The sequence below is a fragment of the Hemibagrus wyckioides genome, linkage group LG13 (genome assembly GCF_019097595.1).
Source record: "Hemibagrus wyckioides isolate EC202008001 linkage group LG13, SWU_Hwy_1.0, whole genome shotgun sequence".
In the NCBI taxonomy this organism is placed as follows: Eukaryota; Metazoa; Chordata; class Actinopteri; order Siluriformes; family Bagridae; genus Hemibagrus; species Hemibagrus wyckioides.
The window spans coordinates 2,650,001-2,670,000 of NC_080722.1; the positions used below are offsets into that span (position 1 = coordinate 2,650,001).

Genomic DNA, 20,000 nt, shown 5'->3' on the forward strand with positions numbered 1-20,000 from the left:
CAGAAGAGCCCACACACACACACGCACAAATATATTGGGTCATTTTCACACCCCCGTTTCCCATAATGCAATGCAAATCCTGCAGTCCATCTCAACCCCAAACCAAAAAAAAGTGCTATTTCTTCTGCCCGTAAATAATATCAGTGTATTTATCTGAGTAATGGACTGTACCAGTGTCCGAGTCGTAATGCATGCGGTTCTGTCCACAGTGTGTATCATGAACCTCGGTAAAGGACGTGGACTTTCTCTAGGATCTGTAGCACACACTTACAAATTCTTTAAGATGAAATAAAAAACCTCCTTGTGCTCTGTCTCAAATTTTACAAACTCTAGCGAATGTTTAATTTTAGTTTAAAAGAAGGAGGAGAGATGTTTCAGGTGGACTTCATCTTCAGAGAGAGTGGTCAGGATGTTGCATGACGTTTGACTGTATCTCATACACACACACACACACTAAAAAAATATAGAAATATATATAAAAGTGTTTTTAAAGTCTTTTTTCTCCTGCGTGTGATTTATTTTTTCCTTTCATTCAGATGTTTTTATTTCCTGTTTTTATTTCCTGTTTTTATATATACATATATATATATATATAATTCAGTACACATAAATAAAAAAAGAAAAAAAATTCAGCAGATTATAGACCTCAATGAAAAATTTAGCCTAAAAATATTTCGATATCATTTCTATTTATTCGTTCTTGTTTTTAGGTGTTTTTATGTGAAGAGTAATAAAGCAGCCTCAATAAATAAATAAATTATTTAATTTATTTATTATTAACACATCCCAGCTCCTACTTGTATTTTCTTTCATTCATTCGTTCATTCATTCATTCATTCATTAAAAAATTCAAAAAATGAAAAATTCTTTAAAATCAAGCAAATAAATTAATAAAAAATAAATTAATTAATATTGAATAAATAAATAAATTAATTAATTGAAAAAAATATAAGTAGAAAATTTTGGAGCTGGGATGTGGGGGAAAAAATGTTGATTAAATCTTTAAAAAAAAAATCCAATAAAAGGAGAAAAGATTAGAAATTTCAATGAGTAGAAATGAAATATGATTTATATCTATAACAATAAGAAATCTATAATAATAAAAGGTTAATATTTTATTTGGTTGATTGAAATCTTATGACAGGGAAAATATAAGATTCAAGATATTTCACTTGCTAGATTGAATAATTACTAATAGTAATAATGAAAAATAATTATAGTAATAATAATAATAATAACAGCGGGCAGTAATGCACATGATTTCACTGTCCCAATAAAATGATTCAGTTTATTTGTGTAGCGCCTTTAACACTGGACATTGTCTCTAAGCAGCTTCACAGCAATCTAGAATAGAAACGATAAAGTTTAAAGTTAAAGGGATTTTTAATCTCTAATGATCCCTAATGAGAAGCCTGGGGTGAAGGTGGTGAGGAAAAACTCCCTGAGATGATCTGAGGAAGAAGAAACCTTCAGCAGGAACCAGAGGAGAACCTCATCCTCAACTGGGTGACACTGGACAGGAAGTGATGTCAATGTAAAGAGCTCCTGAGGAACTGATAGGTCAGTGTAGTTTCCGAGTTCCTTATTGACTTAACACTAATTCCTTTCTGCTAAAGGCTGACCGATGTAATGACAGTCCAATGGACTGGACACTTTGTTACACACCAGTAAAAGTGACATCATGGTTCTTCAGATTGTCCACTGCTGCCCACATGCCACTGAACACCAAGACTCTGAGAGCTCCATCTGGCCTGGACTCATTGGTGAGGGGTCACTCACTGAAATAGCTGGTAGGTGTGACCCCAGAGTGATGTACCACTGGATGGGGTAAAAGTTAATGTTGAGTCCATTCTTCTCCTGGACTTTGACTGTAACAACATGGATATAATGTGTGGTTTAAAGGGCTCTCCTTTTTTTGGAGATTTTTTTCTGGATGGTGTTAAAGGCTGCTATGGTCATTGTGGAGCTCTTGTTGACGATGTCACCGATGATGATGATTCCACCCAGAGCTCCACAATGACCATAGCAGCCATACAGTTTACATATGCTTCGTATCGGTCATAGTGGTCATATTTTTGGGAGCTGGAATGGATTATCTACATTTACATTATCTCTGTTGGGAAAATTCATTTCAGTACAGATTTTCACCAAGAACTCGCCTTCAGAACACATTAAAATACATAGAGAGAGAGAGAGACATGGAACACAGCATACACACTGAGCAGGTTCAGACAGGATCAAACACACACACACACACACACACACACACACGTGAAAATGATGTCAAGAAAAAAAAGGATTTTTTTAAATTACATATACAGGAGAAAAAATAAACGTGTTTTATCCCGTAACTACACACACAGCTAATTAAGCTCATTAAGACACACTTACTTACTGAGCTTGTGTGTGTGTGTGTGTGTGTGTGTGTGTGTGTGTAGGAAGAGTGTAAAGTTTGCACTGAAGGTCTACAGGAACAGGAAATGGAGTTTGACTTGTTCGTCAGTGTTTAATAATGACCACAGAGTCATTTCCACTGCTGGAGATCGCCGTCCTGCTGGAATACAAAAGCAATTCTGTGTAGAAAACCAATATGTACCTGAGGATGAGTCTGAAACGAGTCAGTGGAACATGAACATGGAAAATGAGTCTTTTTGATTCTTTTCTCTTATCCTTACATGATGACTTCAACCTAAAGCCTTCAGCTGAAACCAAAACACTATCACTGGGTTTGATGAAAGAAAGAAAGCATGGGTAAGTTTCTCAGAGACACCGATCTACCTAAGGTTAATTAGAATAGAATAGAAGCCTTTATTATCACCACACACACATTACAGCACAGTGGAATACTTTTCTTCACATATCCCAGCTGAGGAAGTTGTGGTCAGAGCACAGGGTATGATACAGCCCCCCTGGAGCAGAGAGGGTTGCTCAGTTGCCCGACACTGGAGCTTGGCAGTGCTGGGGCTTGAACCCTGATCATCAACCCTGACCCTTAAACACTTATAGCACTACTGCTCTTAGAATTATATATAGTTACTTAAAGTAATATATACCAATCAGGCATAACATTATAACCAGTGCCAGGTGACGTGAATGAGACTGATGATCTCCTCATCATGGCACCTGTTAGTGGGTGGGATATATCAGGCAGCAAGTCAACATTTTGTCCTCAAAGTTGATGTTAGAAGCAGGAAAAATGGACAAGTGTAAGGATTTGAGCGAGTTTGACGAAGGGACAAATTGTGATGGCTAGACCACTGGATCAGAGCATCTCCAAAACTGCAGCTCTTGTGGGGTGTTCCCGGTTGGCAGTGGTCAGTATCTATCAAAAGTGGTCCAAGGAAGGAACAGTGGTGAACCGGCGACAGGGGTCATGGGCGGTCAAGGCTCATTGATGGACGTGGGGAGCGAAGGCTGGCCCGTGTGATCCGATCCAACAGACGAGCTACTGCTGATCAAACTGCTGAAGAAGTTAATGCTGGTTCTGATAGAAAGGGGTCAGAATACACAGAGCAGGACGGGTCAGCAAAAGGAGGACACAATATTAGGCAGGTGGTCATAATGTTATGCCTGGTCTGTGTATATCACTTTAAGGCATCCTTTTTAGTTCCGTGTCCTAGTTTTACTCTGCACTCAGCTGGATTACGTCCAATCCTCTTTTAACGTACACCAAAGCAGTGTGAACTTCCTCCAAGCTCAGAACCAGACTTTGTACGGTACCAGAACTTCTACGAGTGGTCCGGACGTCCATGACCTCATCCTCAACTCCTCTAGTTGACGCAGCTGTTCAAGCTGCATCTACTTTTGAAACGAAATTAAATTCTTGCTACTAATACACCGGGCCTCTCAAAAGCTCGTAGAAAGTTAGAAGCATCACGTCCCTCTTCGTCATGTTAAAAAATAAACAGAGGTGGCGTCTGGTGCTACTCATGCTGTCTTCATTTCCACACATCAACACAAAACTAAATACATGCTAGATCTCAAAAATACCCCCACAGTATAAAGCTACATGAAAAGAAAGAATCATGAAAGTGCAGCGATTTGTTTCTGCAAGCAGCGATTTACGGGGTCCAAGCACTTCTCTCAACTAGCACCCTCGATGGCCAGTTCTTGCTAAGATTCCTAAGAGCCCAGAGATGGACATATTCATCATGTGTTACGTGACCATGCTAGCTGTGTGAAATGCCAGCTGAAACCTGATTGGCTGAAAGCGGCCATGTTAAAGAAATCCGGTTAGAAAAAGCTCTGCCTCTGTAGAGTTTTATCTGGTGATCGATGTGCGGCGGCCATATTGATTACAAACGTCGAGGTGATGTTGGTTGTTATTGAGGATTACACTCTCCTGAGTAAATTGATACCAATATTTTAATCCTAGTGCAAAAGTATGTTTCGCATACTATGCAAATTTCAGTGGGCGTGGCTAAGTGGTTAAAAAGGCCCCGTTTTACATAGTTTCGAGCTACAGAATAAATTCCACTGAACACTTTATTTCCCAGGAGAAAGGAAACTAAACAAATATTTCAGTTTCAGGTTGTAAGATTAGAAAAAAATCAGTGATCTGTGGAGTAAAGAGCAAAATTACTGATGATGACGAGGAAAAAAACCTAAACATTGTTATTCATGGTTTTTATTCACTTTCTCGTCGTCTCACAGCTCCAGTGTTCCCAGTTTGATCCTGAGCTCAGGTTCAGGTCTGTGTGCAGCTTCATGTTCTCCTTGTCTGGGTTTCCTCAGGGTTCTCCAGTTTCCTCCTCCTGTCTTAAAACCATGCAGGAAGATGAACTGGCACTGACACGACAGCGCCCCCTAGGTGTGAAAGAGTGTGTGAATGTGTGAGTTGTGTCCAAGGTGTGTACCTCACACACGGTATTCCCAGGATAGACCCGGAATTCACTGCTCTGCTGAGCATGTTACTGGAGATAAATAAATGAAAATAAATAAATAAATAAACAAACAGATAAATAAAATAATAGACAACATTAAAAGCAGGCAAAATTTCAATTTCAATTTAAAACACTGCAAAAAATGTCAGGGAGTAAAAATATCTTGAATATCAGGGAATTTATCAAATAATTCTGACAAAATTCCAATAAAAAAATAATAAAAAATCCAATAAAAATGACACATTTAAATACTCAGGAACTTCTAAACCATTTTAAAATATTTATTTTTACTGTTAATAAATTTTGCTTATTTCAACCAATCTTCTGAAGCACCATTGAGCCTCCACGTCAAAATTCCCGACCCGGTATCTGAAAAAGAACTCGAACAAAAACAAATGAAATTTATTTAAACAAAAAGCACGCGAGACGAAACTCAGAACTCAGTGAAATCTTTTATTGGAACTGCACCGACTGCTAAATGTTCACCTTGTACAAGAAACAAATACAAATACTCACGCTAAAAACCAAACAAAAACAAAAAAATAAACAAACAAAAAACAAACAAACAAACAAAACCCCAAAACGAAATAAAATCATAGTGCTGGCTGAACGGTGTTCTTCTGCTAGTGTCGTTCTATTGCTGTGCCTCGGAATGGGACGGCTTGCATTCATCCGCAACACAAAACGAGAGAGAGAGAGAGAGAGAGAGAGAGAGATCACATCAGACTAGGGTTCTAGGAACACTGAACTAGGCATTACAAATCTATCAGGACTCCAAAACTTTTTTTTTTTTTTAATATATATATATATTCTCATTATTTTTTTAAACACCAGAAAACATGGGATGTTGGATTTTATAAAAAAATACCACAAGAGAAAAGGAAAGAGGAAAGAAGGGAGAGAGGAAAACGACTAGCGCAATTCATTCCTTCAACTCTTCCATCATGGGATTTTTTTTTTTTAACATTTTTTAAATCTTTTCTTTTCCTCACAAACACAAAAACCGAAAAAAAAATCCAAACAAAAAGTGAGTGTCTTCGTTTTCCTGAGTCATTGTGGAATGAAGTTGATGCTTTAACCCTTTTCCTGTTCCAGCCGAGATCTGGAGAGGCGTAGCAGGTGAACGAAAGGATGGAGGAGTCTCCGTCTGAACGACTCCGGGGACGAGAACGGACATTTCCACGTCCTGAACGCCCGCAGGTGTGTGTCTGGTATCCGAGAGTGCAACGATTGTGATCGTCTCTGATGTTTATCGCTTCTTGTGACGTTTTTTGTCTGTTTCTTTCGTCTGTATCCCATCTGTTTCTTTCGTCTTGTTTTTATGTTTGTTTCTTTCATCTGTTTTACATCTGTGTCTTTCATTTGTTTCTTTCATCTGTTTTACGTCTTGTTTTGTCTGTTTCTTTTTTCCTCTGTTTTTCGTCTGTCTTTCGTTTGTGTGTTTAGTTTGTTTTTTTCATCTGATTTTTGTCTGTTTCTTACATCTGTTTCTTTTGTCTGTCTCTTTCGTCTGATTTTCATCTGTATCCTTTGTCTTTTTCTTTCGTCTGATTTTCGTCCGTTTCTTAAATCTTTTTCTCATCTTGTTTCCTATGTCTGTTTCTTTTCTTTGTTTCTTTCGTCTGTTTCTTTCAGAAAGCGTCCGTCTTCCTTTATTTTGGACAGATTTGAAAAAACACCGCAGGTAAATAAAGAGGTTTCTGTCTCTCTATCCTGCGGAGAGATAAATGCTTCGTTTTTTTTCTTATCTTAACGTCAAGAGACAAAAACGTGAGGCGGGTGCGAAGAAACGAGCGTTTATAGCTGCTACAAAGTAAACAGCTCATTTAAACGACATTAAACGTAGCTATAAACTGATAAAAAGTACAAGGCGACGTTTTTTTAAAGAATAAAAATTGAAATTGCAAATCCACCTCATAGTAGCAGAGGTAACACTAACGGTAATTACTCTCTGATTAGCATGGCGTATTTTTGTCTGTTTATAGTTACGTCGCAGGAAAAAGCGTTTCTTTTTCTCCATAAAAACATTTTAACCAAATAACCGCGTCATGTTTGTGAAGCCCTTAAGTGTCATCCTACAGCAGAGTGGTTAGCACGCTGCTAACTAGTTAGGCGCTAGTTTATTCTTTTACCTGAGGATGGATCCCGACGTAGCTATGGTACTTACAGCTTCGTAGTAGCGATAAGCTAGAAAGGCTGGCTCGGTGGCTAGCAAGTTAGTAGCTAGCAAAAAACGTTTCCTGTGATGTCCCATGATCTTAGCTAGATTCTGACTCTACGTGAACGTTAGCGAGAGTTTATTCCGAGATGTTTGGTGAAACCTGAATGAGAGATTGCTTCAAATTTATCCAAAGTAAAGAGTTTCGGGAAGCAGCTGCCTTCAGAGTCGAAACAGGACAATCAGGAAACCACCGGTTTGTCTGATGTTAGCGTCATTCGGCAGACATTTGTTGACGTTCTCGGCGTCTGGTGAGTGGGCGTGGCCAGGAAAGGGTTAACGTGGATCACCTGCTGGTGGGCAATTGCTCGTTTCTTTCTGTCTGATAAATATATTTATAGCTATATTTAATAACCACTTCCTCGAGTTAATATTCTCTCACGCTGAAGATAAAGGAAATGAAAATACAGCTAAGAGCCTAAAACAACCAACATCAACAACAAAAAGGTGGGCAGGGTCTGCGGATGGAGGCGCCATGGTCCGGTATGCGCATCGTGTTGAGCTTTCCTATTGGTGGATGAGAAAAGTGCATCATCCAATGACACACATGGAGGTGGGAGGGGCTTCATCGTATTAGAGCTTCGTCCGTTTTTCCCAAAAAGGGGAAGAAAAAAAATGAAAAAACAATGAAAAAAATGAAAAAGAGTATAAAGTTTTAATGTCCCAAGAGCTGCAACGTGTGTGTGTGTGTGTGTGTGTGAGTGTGTGAGTGTGTTGGTCCCGGAAGGCGAGTGGGTTCGTTGGAAAGACGCTTAGATACAGGCTGCCATGCTGAGAGTTATTGTGTGTGTGTGTGTGTATGTGTGTGTGTTTATTAATGTGTTAATGTATGCGTTTCCAAGAGCTTGTGCTACAAGTGTGTGTGTGTGTGTGTGTGTTGCTATTGCTCAGTCAGATGTTCTCTGCTCTCTCCATGTTTGGACGGCTGGTTTGGAGACGGCGCCTGTGACGGGTGTGTGACTGATGGTAGAGAGTGTGTTACAGGCACGCCGCCCGGCACTATGCCCTCCATCGCCGCGGCAATGCCCCCTGGCGCCACGCCAACAATACCCGGCGGGAACCTGAACACAGAGAGGTTAAAGGTCAAACCCGAGCTGATTAAGGAGGAAAAAGGACTGATATTATGGTTTCATATCGTGAAGCCTGGTGTAATTATCATAACACTTTAATATAGTGTTAATAATTAATTAATTAATTAATTAATTAATTAATTAATTAATTAATTAATTAATTAATTAAATACATGGGAATGGTTATATTTTAATGCATGAACAAAAACAATAGCTCAAATGTAAAATTTAATATTAATTAATCTAAGATACTAAATACAGTAAGTACTAGCTGCACACACACACACACACACACACACACACTTGCTAATGCTTGTGGGAAATGGAACAAATGCACAAATGACAAAATGGTTTTAAATCTATAGACAGAGTAAAATAATGGGCAGAAGGAAAAGAGGAGAAAAAAGAAAAATGAGGAAGGATGAAAAGAAGGGAAGGATAAAAGACAGAAAGAAAGAAAGAAAGAAAGAAAGAAAGAAAGAAAGAAAGAAAATGAAGCGAACTTTAAACAGAGGAAGACAGACATATAGGTAAACACTGTAGACTGTGTGGGCGGGGTTAAGCAGTGAGCAGGGGGGTGGGCGGGGCTGGGGGGGTGGTTAGTGAAGCAATGCAGGAGTGTGTGATTGACCACAGACTCTAAACGTGTCCAGAAAGTCTGAGCGGTTTATAACTCTGAGGATGTGTGATTGGGTAATTCTGTATGTATCTGTATGTGATTCGCTGTTTAAAGTTTACTGAACTGTGATTGGCTGATCTATAGATCCATGATCAAGTGCATCTCTAACTGGTTTACAACTCTGCTGGACATGAGACTTTGTTATAAATCTCTGGACTGTGATTGGTTCATTAATAAATCTTTGGATGATGATTGGAATACCAAGTGTCTAGTATGTGATTAGTTTATTATATTTCTGGACTGTGATTGGTTTATTAATAAATCTCTGAACTGTGATTGGGGCATTAATAAATCTCTGGACTGTGATTGGCTGGGTTATAAGTCTCTGGACTGTGATTGGAGGGTCACAGCTCTACAGGGAACAGAAAGCTCCAGAGGACAGTGAGAGCAGAGGCAGAGTGTTACCCCTGGTGTCACACTGTGTTTACCTGCTGGTGTGTTAGGCATTGATTTTGTCTAGAGGAGCTCCAGCAGTAATGGCCTGCAGGCTGGGGGTCACTTGGCTGGGAGAGAGAATCAGAGTGGAGTGTGTGTTGGACTTCACACTTTACATGCTGAACAGATGAGTTGTGCACCAGCTGATCTGGTGAGACTCGAATATTAAATTCTATCAACCATTTAAAAATGTTAATTGGACGCACAATGATAAAGCATTAAAAGCATAAAGCATAAATAAAACATGCAGTGATGTGATGCAGCGGAAACCAGACATTCACACGTTAGTCAGTGTGTGTGTGTGTGTGTGTGTGTGTGTGTGTGTGTGTGTGATTATTAGTGAGATGTAGTTATGTGTTTAACCTGTAGGCAGCGCCATTAAGCTCAGGATGTACAGTCTGCTGCTCCATCACACCCCAGGCTGAAGTGGTGATGAAGAACTCCTTATTCACACAGTTCCTGAGACTGTCTGGGATCCGACCTGAGAGAGAGAGAGAAAGAGAGAGAGAGAGAGAAAGAGAGATGGAGAGAGAGAGAGAGAGAGAGAGAGAGAGAGAGAGAGAAAGAGAGATGGAGAGAGAGAGAGAGAGAGAGAGAGAAAGAGAGAGAGAGAGAGAGACGGAGAGAGAGAGAGAGAGAGAGAGAGAGAGAGAGAGAGAAAGAGAGAGAGAGAGAGAGAGAGAGACGGAGAGAGAGAGAGAAAGAGAGAGAGAGAGAGAGACGGAGAGAGAGAGAGAGAGACGGAGAGAGAGAGAGAGAGAGAGAGAGAGAGGTAGGGAGGTGGGGGGGACCTCAGCTTTGGGCTTCCTTTAATGCTTTTCCGCCAAGCTGTTCAGTTTTTTAACAAATGACGGAAAACAGGAATACCCTGTGTGTGTGTGTGTGTGTACCTGTAATAATTGTGTGTGTGTGTGTGTGTGTGTGTACCTGTAATAATTGTGTGTGTGTGTGTGTACCTGTAATAATTGTGTGTGTGTGTGTGTGTGTGTGTACCTGTAATAATTGTGTGTGTGTGTGTGTACCTGTAATAATTGTGTGTGTGTGTGTACCTGTAATAATTGTGTGTGTGTGTGTACCTGTAATAATTGTGTGTGTGTGTGTGTGTACCTGTAATAATTGTGTGTGTGTGTGTACCTGTAATAATTGTGTGTGTGTGTGTACCTGTAATAATTGTGTGTGTGTGTGTGTGTGTGTGTGTGTACCTGTAATAATTGGGTGTGTGTGTGTACCTGTAATAATTGTGAGTGTGTGTACCTGTTATAATAGTGTGTGTGTGTGTGTGTGTACCTGTAATAATTGTGTGGTGTGTGTAAGTACTCTGTCTAGTAAATTGTGTTGTGTGTGTGTGATGTGTGTGTGTGTACTTGTAACAATTGTGTGTGTGTGTGTACCTGTAATAATTGTGTGTGTGTGTGTACCTGTAATAATTGTGTGTGTGTGTGTACCTGTAATAATTGTGTGTGTGTGTGTGTGTGTGTGTGTGTACCTGTAATAATTGTGTGTGTGTGTGTACCTGTAATAATTGTGTGTGTGTGTGTGTACCTGTAATAATTGTGTGTGTGTGTGTGTACCTGTAATAATTGTGTGTGTGTGTGTACCTGTAATAATTGTGTGTGTGTGTGTGTGTGTACCTGTAATAATTGTGTGTGTGTGTGTGTGTGTACCTGTAATAATTGTGTGTGTGTGTACCTGTAATAATTCTGTGTGTGTGTGTGTGTACCTGTAATAATTGTGTGTGTGTGTGTACCTGTAATAATTGTGTGTGTGTGTGTGTGTGTACCTGTAATAATTGTGTGTGTGTGTGTACCTGTAATAATTGTGTGTGTGTGTGTGTGTACCTGTAATAATTGTGTGTGTGTGTGTGTACCTGTAATAATTGTGTGTGTGTGTGTGTACCTGTAATAATTGTGTGTGTGTGTGTGTGTGTGTGTGTACCTGTAATAATTGTGTGTGTGTGTGTACCTGTAATAATTGTGTGTGTGTGTGTGTGTGTACCTGTAATAATTGTGTGTGTGTGTGTGTGTACCTGTAATAATTGTGTGTGTGTGTGTGTGTGTGTACCTGTAATAATTGTGTGTGTGTGTGTACCTGTAATAATTGTGTGTGTGTGTGTGTGTGTGTACCTGTAATAATTGTGTGTGTGTGTGTGTACCTGTAATAATTGTGTGTGTGTGTGTACCTGTAATAATTGTGTGTGTGTGTGTGTGTGTACCTGTAATAATTGTGTGTGTGTGTGTGTACCTGTAATAATTGTGTGTGTGTGTGTGTGTACCTGTAATAATTGTGTGTGTGTGTGTACCTGTAATAATTGTGTGTGTGTGTACCTGTAATAATTGTGTGTGTGTACCTGTAATAATTGTGTGTGTGTGTGTGTGTACCTGTAATAATTGTGTGTGTGTACCTGTAATAATTGTGTGTGTGTGTACCTGTAATAATTGTGTGTGTGTGTGTGTGTGTGTGTGTGTACCTGTAATAATTGTGTGTGTGTGTACCTGTAATAATTGTGTGTGTGTGTGTACCTGTAATAATTGTGTGTGTGTGTGTACCTGTACTAATTGTGTGTGTACCTGTAATAATTGTGTGTGTGTGTGTGTACTTGTAATAATTGTGTGTGTGTCTAGCTGTAATAATTGTGTGTGTACCTGTAATAATTGTGTGTGTGTGTGAACCTGTAATAATTGTGTGTGTGTGGGTACCAGTAAAAAATTGTGTGTGTGTGTGTGTACCTGTAATAATTGTGTGTGTGTGTGTGTACCTGTAATAATTGTGTGTGTGTGTGTGTGTGTGTACCTGTAATAATTGTGTGTGTGTGTGTGTGTGTACCTGTAATAATTGTGTGTGTGTGTGTACCTGTAATAAGTGTGTGTGTGTGTGTGTGTGTGTGTGTGTGTGTGTACCTGTAATAATTGTGTGTGTGTGTGTGTGTGTGTACCTGTAATAATTGTGTGTGTGTGTGTGTACCTGTAAAAATTGTGTGTGTGTGTGTGTACCTGTAAAAATTGTGTGTGTGTGTACCTGTAATAATTGTGTGTGTGTGTGTGTGTGTGTACCTGTAATAATTGTGTGTGTGTGTGTACCTGTAATAATTGTGTGTGTGTGTGTACCTGTAATAATTGTGTGTGTGTGTGTGTGTGTGTGTACCTGTAATAATTGTGTGTGTGTGTGTGTGTGTGTACCTGTAATAATTGTGTGTGTGTGTACCTGTAAAAATTGTGTGTGTGTGTACCTGTAATAATTGTGTGTGTGTGTGTGTGTACCTGTAATAATTGTGTGTGTGTGTGTGTACCTGTAATAATTGTGTGTGTGTGTGTGTGTGTGTACCTGTAAAAATTGTGTGTGTGTGTACCTGTAATAATTGTGTGTGTGTGTGTGTACCTGTAATAATTGTGTGTGTGTGTGTGTGTGTGTACCTGTAATAATTGTGTGTGTGTGTGTGTGTGTACCTGTAATAATTGTGTGTGTGTGTGTACCTGTAATAATTGTGTGTGTGTGTGTGTGTGTGTGTGTGTACCTGTAATAATTGTGTGTGTGTGTGTACCTGTAATAATTGTGTGTGTGTGTGTGTACCTGTAATAATTGTGTGTGTGTGTGTGTGTACCTGTAATAATTGTGTGTGTGTGTGTGTGTGTGTGTGTACCTGTAATAATTGTGTGTGTGTGTGTGTACCTGTAAAAATTGTGTGTGTGTGTACCTGTAATAATTGTGTGTGTGTGTGTGTACCTGTAAAAATTGTGTGTGTGTGTGTGTACCTGTAATAATTGTGTGTGTGTGTGTGTGTGTACCTGTAATAATTGTGTGTGTGTGTGTGTGTGTGTACCTGTAATAATTGTGTGTGTGTGTACCTGTAATAATTGTGTGTGTGTGTGTGTACCTGTAATAATTGTGTGTGTGTGTGTACCTGTAAAAATTGTGTGTGTGTGTACCTGTAATAATTGTGTGTGTGTGTGTGTGTGCCTGTAATAACTGTGTGTGTGTGTACCTGTAATAATTGTGTGTGTGTGTACCTGTAATAATTGTGTGTGTGTACCTGTAATAATTGTGTGTGTGTGTGTGTGTACCTGTAATAATTGTGTGTGTGTACCTGTAATAATTGTGTGTGTGTGTGTACCTGTAATAATTGTGTGTGTGTACCTGTAATTGTGTGTGTGTGTGTGTGTACCTGTAATAATTGTGTGTGTGTGTGTGTGTACCTGTAATAATTGTGTGTGTGTGTGTACCTGTAATAATTGTGTGTGTGTACCTGTAATTGTGTGTGTGTGTGTGTGTACCTGTAATAATTGTGTGTGTGTGTGTGTACCTGTAATAATTGTGTGTGTGTGTGTGTGTACCTGTAATAATTGTGTGTGTGTGTGTGTGTGTACCTGTAATAATTGTGTGTGTGTGTGTGTGTACCTGTAATAATTGTGTGTGTGTGTGTGTGTACCTGTAATAATTGTGTGTGTGTGTACCTGTAATAATTCTGTGTGTGTGTGTGTGTGTGTGTGTGTACCTGTAATAATTGTGTGTGTGTGTGTGTACCTGTAATAATTGTGTGTGTGTGTGTGTGTGTACCTGTAATAATTGTGTGTGTGTGTGTGTACCTGTAATAATTGTGTGTGTGTGTGTGTGTGTGTACCTGTAATAATTGTGTGTGTGTGTGTGTGTACCTGTAATAATTGTGTGTGTGTGTGTACCTGTAATAATTGTGTGTGTGTGTACCTGTAATAATTGTGTGTGTGTGTGTACCTGTAATAATTGTGTGTGTGTGTGTGTGTGTGTACCTGTAATAATTGTGTGTGTGTGTGTGTACCTGTAATAATTGTGTGTGTGTGTGTGTGTGTGTGTGTACCTGTAATAATTGTGTGTGTGTGTGTGTACCTGTAATAATTGTGTGTTTGTGTACCTTTAATAATTGTGTGTGTGTGTACCTGTAATAATTGTGTGTGTGTGTACCTGTAATAATTGTGTGTGTGTGTACCTGTAATAATTGTGTGTGTGTGTGTGTACCTGTAATAATTGTGTGTGTGTGTGTACCTGTAATAATTGTGTGTGTGTGTGTGTACCTGTAATAATTGTGTGTGTGTGTACCTGTAATAATTGTGTGTGTGTGTGTGTGTACCTGTAATAATTGTGTGTGTGTGTGTGTGTGTACCTGTAATAATTGTGTGTGTGTGTGTGTGTACCTGTAATAATTGTGTGTGTGTGTACCTGTAATAATTGTGTGTGTGTGTGTGTACCTGTAATAATTGTGTGTGTGTGTGTGTGTACCTGTAATAATTGTGTGTGTGTGTGTGTACCTGTAATAATTGTGTGTGTGTGTGTGTGTACCTGTAATAATTGTGTGTGTGTGTGTACCTGTAATAATTGTGTGTGTGTGTGTGTACCTGTAATAATTGTGTGTGTGTGTGTGTGTGTGTGTACCTGTAATAATTGTGTGTGTGTGTGTGTGTACCTGTAATAATTGTGTGTGTGTGTGTGTACCTGTAATAATTGTGTGTGTGTGTACCTGTAATAATTGTGTGTGTGTACCTGTAATAATTGTGTGTGTGTGTGTGTGTACCTGTAATAATTGTGTGTGTGTGTACCTGTAATAATTGTGTGTGTGTGTGTGTGTGTGTACCTGTAAAAATTGAGTGTGTGTGTGTACCTGTAATAATTGTGTGTGTGTGTGTGTGTGTACCTGTAATAATTGTGTGTGTGTGTGTGTGTGTACCTGTAATAATTGTGTGTGTGTGTGTGTGTGTACCTGTAATAATTGTGTGTGTGTGTGTGTACCTGTAATAATTGTGTGTGTGTGTGTGTGTGTGTACCTGTAATAATTGTGTGTGTGTGTGTGTGTACCTGTAATAATTGTGTGTGTGTGTGTGTGTACCTGTAATAATTGTGTGTGTGTGTGTGTGTGTGTGTACCTGTAATAATTGTGTGTGTGTGTGTGTGTGTGTGTACCTGTAATAATTGTGTGTGTGTTTGTGTGTACCTGTAATAATTGTGTGTGTGTGTGTGTGTGTGTGTACCTGTAATAATTGTGTGTGTGTGTGTGTGTACCTGTAATAATTGTGTGTGTGTGTGTACCTGTAATAATTGTGTGTGTGTGTGTGTGTACCTGTAATAATTGTGTGTGTGTGTGTGTGTACCTGTAATAATTGTGTGTGTGTGTGTGTGTGTGTGTACCTGTAATAATTGTGTGTGTGTGTGTACCTGTAATAATTGTGTGTGTGTACCTGTAATAATTGTGTGTGTGTGTGTGTACCTGTAATAATTGTGTGTGTGTGTGTGTGTGTGTGTACCTGTAATAATTGTGTGTGTGTGTGTGTGTGCCTGTAATAACTGTGTGTGTGTGTACCTGTAATAATTGTGTGTGTGTGTACCTGTAATAATTGTGTGTGTACCTGTAATAATTGTGTGTGTGTGTGTGTGTACCTGTAATAATTGTGTGTGTGTGTGTGTGTGTGTGTGTACCTGTAATAATTGTGTGTGTGTGTGTACCTGTAATAATTCTGTGTGTGTGTACCTGTAATAATTGTGTGTGTGTGTGTACCTGTAATAATTGTGTGTGTGTGTGTACCTGTAATAATTGTGTGTGTGTGTGTGTACCTGTACTAATTGTGTGTGTACCTGTAATAATTGTGTGTGTGTGTACTTGTAATAATTGTGTGTGTGTGTGTGTGTGTGTACCTGTAATAATTGTGTGTGTGTGTGTGTGTACCTGTAATAATTGTGTGTGTGTGTGTGTGTACCTGTAATAATTGTGTGTGTGTGTACCTGTAATAATTCTGTGTGTGTGTGTGTGTGTGTGTACCTGTAATAATTGTGTGTGTGTGTGTGTACCTGTAATAATTGTGTGTGTACCTGTAATAATTGTGTGTGTACCTGTAATAATTGTGTGTGTGTGTGTGTACCTGTAATAATTGTGTGTGTGTGTACCTGTAATAATTGTGTGTGTGTGTGTGTGTACCTGTAATAATTGTGTGTGTACCTGTAATAATTGTGTGTGTGTGTACCTGTAATAATTGTGTGTGTGTGTGTGTGTACCTGTAATAATTGTGTGTGTGTGTGTACCTGTAATAATTGTGTGTGTGTGTGTGTGTGTACCTGTAATAATTGTGTGTGTGTGTGTGTGTGTGTACCTGTAATAATTGTGTGTGTGTGTGTGTACCTGTAATAATTGTGTGTGTGTGTACCTGTAATAATTGTGTGTGTGTGTGTACCTGTAATAATTGTGTGTGTGTGTGTGTACCTGTAATAATTGTGTGTGTGTGTGTACCTGTAATAATTGTGTGTGTGTGTGTACCTGTAATAACTGTGTGTGTGTGTGTGTGTGTGTACCTGTAATAATTGTGTGTGTGTGTGTACCTGTAATAATTGTGTGTGTGTGTACCTGTAATAATTGTGTGTGTACCTGTAATAATTGTGTGTGTGTGTACCTGTAATAATTGTGTGTGTGTACCTGTAATAATTGTGTGTGTGTGTGTGTGTGTGTACCTGTAATAATTGTGTGTGTGTGTGTACCTGTAATAATTGTGTGTGTGTGTACCTGTAATAATTGTGTGTGTGTGTGTGTGTGTACCTGTAAAAATTGTGTGTGTGTGTGTGTGTGTGTGTACCTGTAATAACTGTGTGTGTGTACCTGTAATAATTGTGTGTGTGTGTGTGTACCTGTAATAATTGTGTGTGTGTGTGTGTGTGTGTACCTGTAATAATTGTGTGTGTGTGTGTACCTGTAATAATTGTGTGTGTGTGTGTACCTGTAATAATTGTGTGTGTGTGTGTGTGTGTACCTGTAATAATTGTGTGTGTGTGTGTGTACCTGTAAAAATTGTGTGTGTGTGTACCTGTAATAATTGTGTGTGTACCTGTAATAATTGTGTGTGTGTGTACCTGTAATAATTGTGTGTGTGTACCTGTAATAATTGTGTGTGTGTGTGTGTGTGTACCTGTAATAATTGTGTGTGTGTGTGTACCTGTAATAATTGTGTGTGTGTGTACCTGTAATAATTGTGTGTGTGTGTGTGTGTGTGTACCTGTAAAAATTGTGTGTGTGTGTGTGTGTGTGTGTACCTGTAATAACTGTGTGTGTGTACCTGTAATAATTGTGTGTGTGTGTGTGTACCTGTAATAATTGTGTGTGTGTGTGTGTGTGTGTACCTGTAATAATTGTGTGTGTGTGTGTACCTGTAATAATTGTGTGTGTGTGTGTACCTGTAATAACTGTGTGTGTGTGTGTGTGTGTGTGTGTACCTGTAATAATTGTGTGTGTGTGTGTGTGTACCTGTAATAATTGTGTGTGTGTGTACCTGTAATAATTGTGTGTGTACCTGTAATAATTGTGTGTGTGTGTACCTGTAATAATTGTGTGTGTGTACCTGTAATAATTGTGTGTGTGTGTGTGTACCTGTAATAATTGTGTGTGTGTGTGTACCTGTAATAATTGTGTGTGTGTGTACCTGTAATAATTGTGTGTGTGTGTGTGTGTGTACCTGTAATAATTGTGTGTGTGTGTGTGTGTGTGTGTGTGTACCTGTAATAACTGTGTGTGTGTACCTGTAATAATTGTGTGTGTGTGTGTGTGTACCTGTAATAACTGTGTGTGTGTGTACCTGTAATAATTGTGTGTGTGTGTGTGTGTGTGTACCTGTAATAACTGTGTGTGTGTGTACCTGTAGTAATTGTGTGTGTGTTTGTACCTGTAATAATTGTGTGTGTGTGTGTACCTGTAATAATTGTGTGTGTGTGTGTACCTGTAATAATTGTGTGTGTGTGTGTGTGTGTACCTGTAATAATTGTGTGTGTGTGTGTACCTGTAATAATTGTGTGTGTGTGTGTACCTGTAATAATTGTGTGTGTGTGTGTGTACCTGTAATAATTGTGTGTGTGTGTGTACCTGTAATAATTGTGTGTGTGTGTGTACCTGTAATAATTGTGTGTGTGTGTGTACCTGTAATAATTGTGTGTGTGTACCTGTAATAATTGTGTGTGTGTGTGTGTGTACCTGTAATAATTGTGTGTGTGTGTGTGTGTACCTGTAATAATTGTGTGTGTGTGTGTGTGTACCTGTAATAGCTCGGCGTATCTCCGTAGCCGCCGCCTCCCTCATCTCCAGCGAGGCCTGTTCACTGTACCACGCTGTGTGTGGAGTGCAGATCAGATTCGGAGCATCCTTCAGAGGTCCCTGTGCGAAACTACACACACACACACACACACACACACACACCTGTTAGGGTTCTGTACCTGAAACCTTAAAAGAACATGTGAAGAGTTCTAGATTTAAGTTGTGAAGGTTTATTTACACATAAAGTCTGATTTCTTCAGAAACAAGTCTATAAATACGTCACCGTTTCCATAGCAACGGCTCACTCACTACGGTCAAAGAACTGAATCAAATCCTGAATCAAACTGAACTGAATCAAATCCTGAATCAAACTGAACTGAATCAAATCCTGAATCAAACTGAACTGCATCAAATCCTGAATCAAATCCTTTCCATAGCAACGGCTCACTCACTACGGTCAAAGTTCTACATAAACCGATTAAAATATATGAGATTTAACAGTGGGGAAGTTCAGGAGTTTACACCGAGAGGATTCCTGGGGATTTTTTGTCTTATTAACATTAAGAAAGAATAAAGAGAGACTGGTGAGGGAAGATCAGAGGTAACTCTAAATGGATAAAAACAAGTACGAAGTGATGAAACACTCGTTACTGACCTGAAGGGTTCGTTCTCATGGACGTCCAGCGCCGCTCCTCGTATCCTTCCCTCCTTCAGAGCGTGAGCCAGAGACTTTTCATCCACCAGCCCACCTCGAGCCGTGTTCACCAGGAACGCCCCCTGACGCATCTACACACACACACACACACACACACATACACATACACACACAGAGGAACACACACACATACACACACACAAAGACAAAGAAAGATTTAGGGAGAATAAAAGTAAAATAACACAGATTAAGAGACAAAGAAAGAAAGAAAGAAAGAAAGAAAGAAAGAAAGAAAGAAAGAAAGAAAGAAAGAAAGAAAGAAAGAAAGAAAGAAAGAAAGAAAGAAAAAGGAGAAATGTTTGGAGGTTTAAAGAAAGAGGGTGTGTGTGTGAGAAAGATAAACTGATATATTGAAAATAAAAAGAAATTCTTTCCTGTGACCTAAAGGGGGCAGTGCAGGGTAATGTTAGACAAATTTCTGTCAGAGAGCGTGTGTGTGTGTGTGTGTGTGTGTGTGTGTGTGTGTGTGTGTGTATTACCTGTTTGATGGTGAAGTCGTTGATCAGATGGTGGTTGTGTATGTGTGTGTGTGTGTGTGTGTGTGTATTACCTGTTTGATGGTGAAGTCGTTGATCAGATGGTGGTTGTGTGTGTGTGTGTGTGTGTGTGTGTGTGTGTATTACCTGTTTGATGGTGAAGTCGTTGATCAGATGGTGGTTGTGTATGTGTGTGTGTGTGTGTGTGTGTGTGTGTGTGTGTATTACCTGTTTGATGGTGAAGTCGTTGATCAGATGGTGGTTGTGTGTGTGTATGTGTGTGTGTGTGTATTACCTGTTTGATGGTGAAGTCGTTGATCAGATGGTGGTTGTGTATGTGTGTGTGTGTGTGTGTGTGTATTACCTGTTTGATGGTGAAGTCGATCAGATGGTGGTTATGTGTGTGTGTGTGTGTGTGTATTACCTGTTTGATGGTGAAGTCGTTGATCAGATGGTGGTTATGTGTGTGTGTGTGTGTGTGTATTACCTGTTTGAT

At 39.3% G+C, this 20,000-nt stretch overlaps 2 protein-coding genes across 5 annotated transcripts in view; one reads left to right on the forward strand and one right to left on the reverse strand.

The window, feature by feature from the left end:
* Window positions 1-495, forward strand: part of zranb1a (zinc finger, RAN-binding domain containing 1a) — a 21,318-nt gene extending 20,823 nt beyond the window's left edge. Inside the window, exon 10 of the mRNA XM_058405787.1 lies at window positions 1-495. This exon is cut by the window's left edge and continues 298 nt beyond it. The gene's annotated coding sequence lies outside the window, so the exon portion shown is untranslated.
* A 4,821-nt stretch (window positions 496-5,316) lies between these two features.
* LOC131363353 (C-terminal-binding protein 2) overlaps window positions 5,317-20,000 on the reverse strand; it is a 126,461-nt gene continuing 111,777 nt past the window's right edge. For 3 of the 4 annotated variants that reach the window (XM_058405788.1, XM_058405789.1, XM_058405790.1), the window contains 4 exons: window positions 18,969-19,099; window positions 18,316-18,443; window positions 9,649-9,766; window positions 5,317-8,162 (listed from right to left, as the gene is read on the reverse strand). In XM_058405788.1, coding sequence (XP_058261771.1) covers window positions 7,982-8,162; window positions 9,649-9,766; window positions 18,316-18,443; window positions 18,969-19,099 — 558 coding nt within the window. In that variant the 3' untranslated portion in view covers window positions 5,317-7,981. Of the gene's footprint in view, window positions 8,163-9,278; window positions 9,354-9,648; window positions 9,767-18,315; window positions 18,444-18,968; window positions 19,100-20,000 lie in introns of all 4 variants that reach the window. The other variant, XM_058405792.1, reaches the window with a different exon arrangement.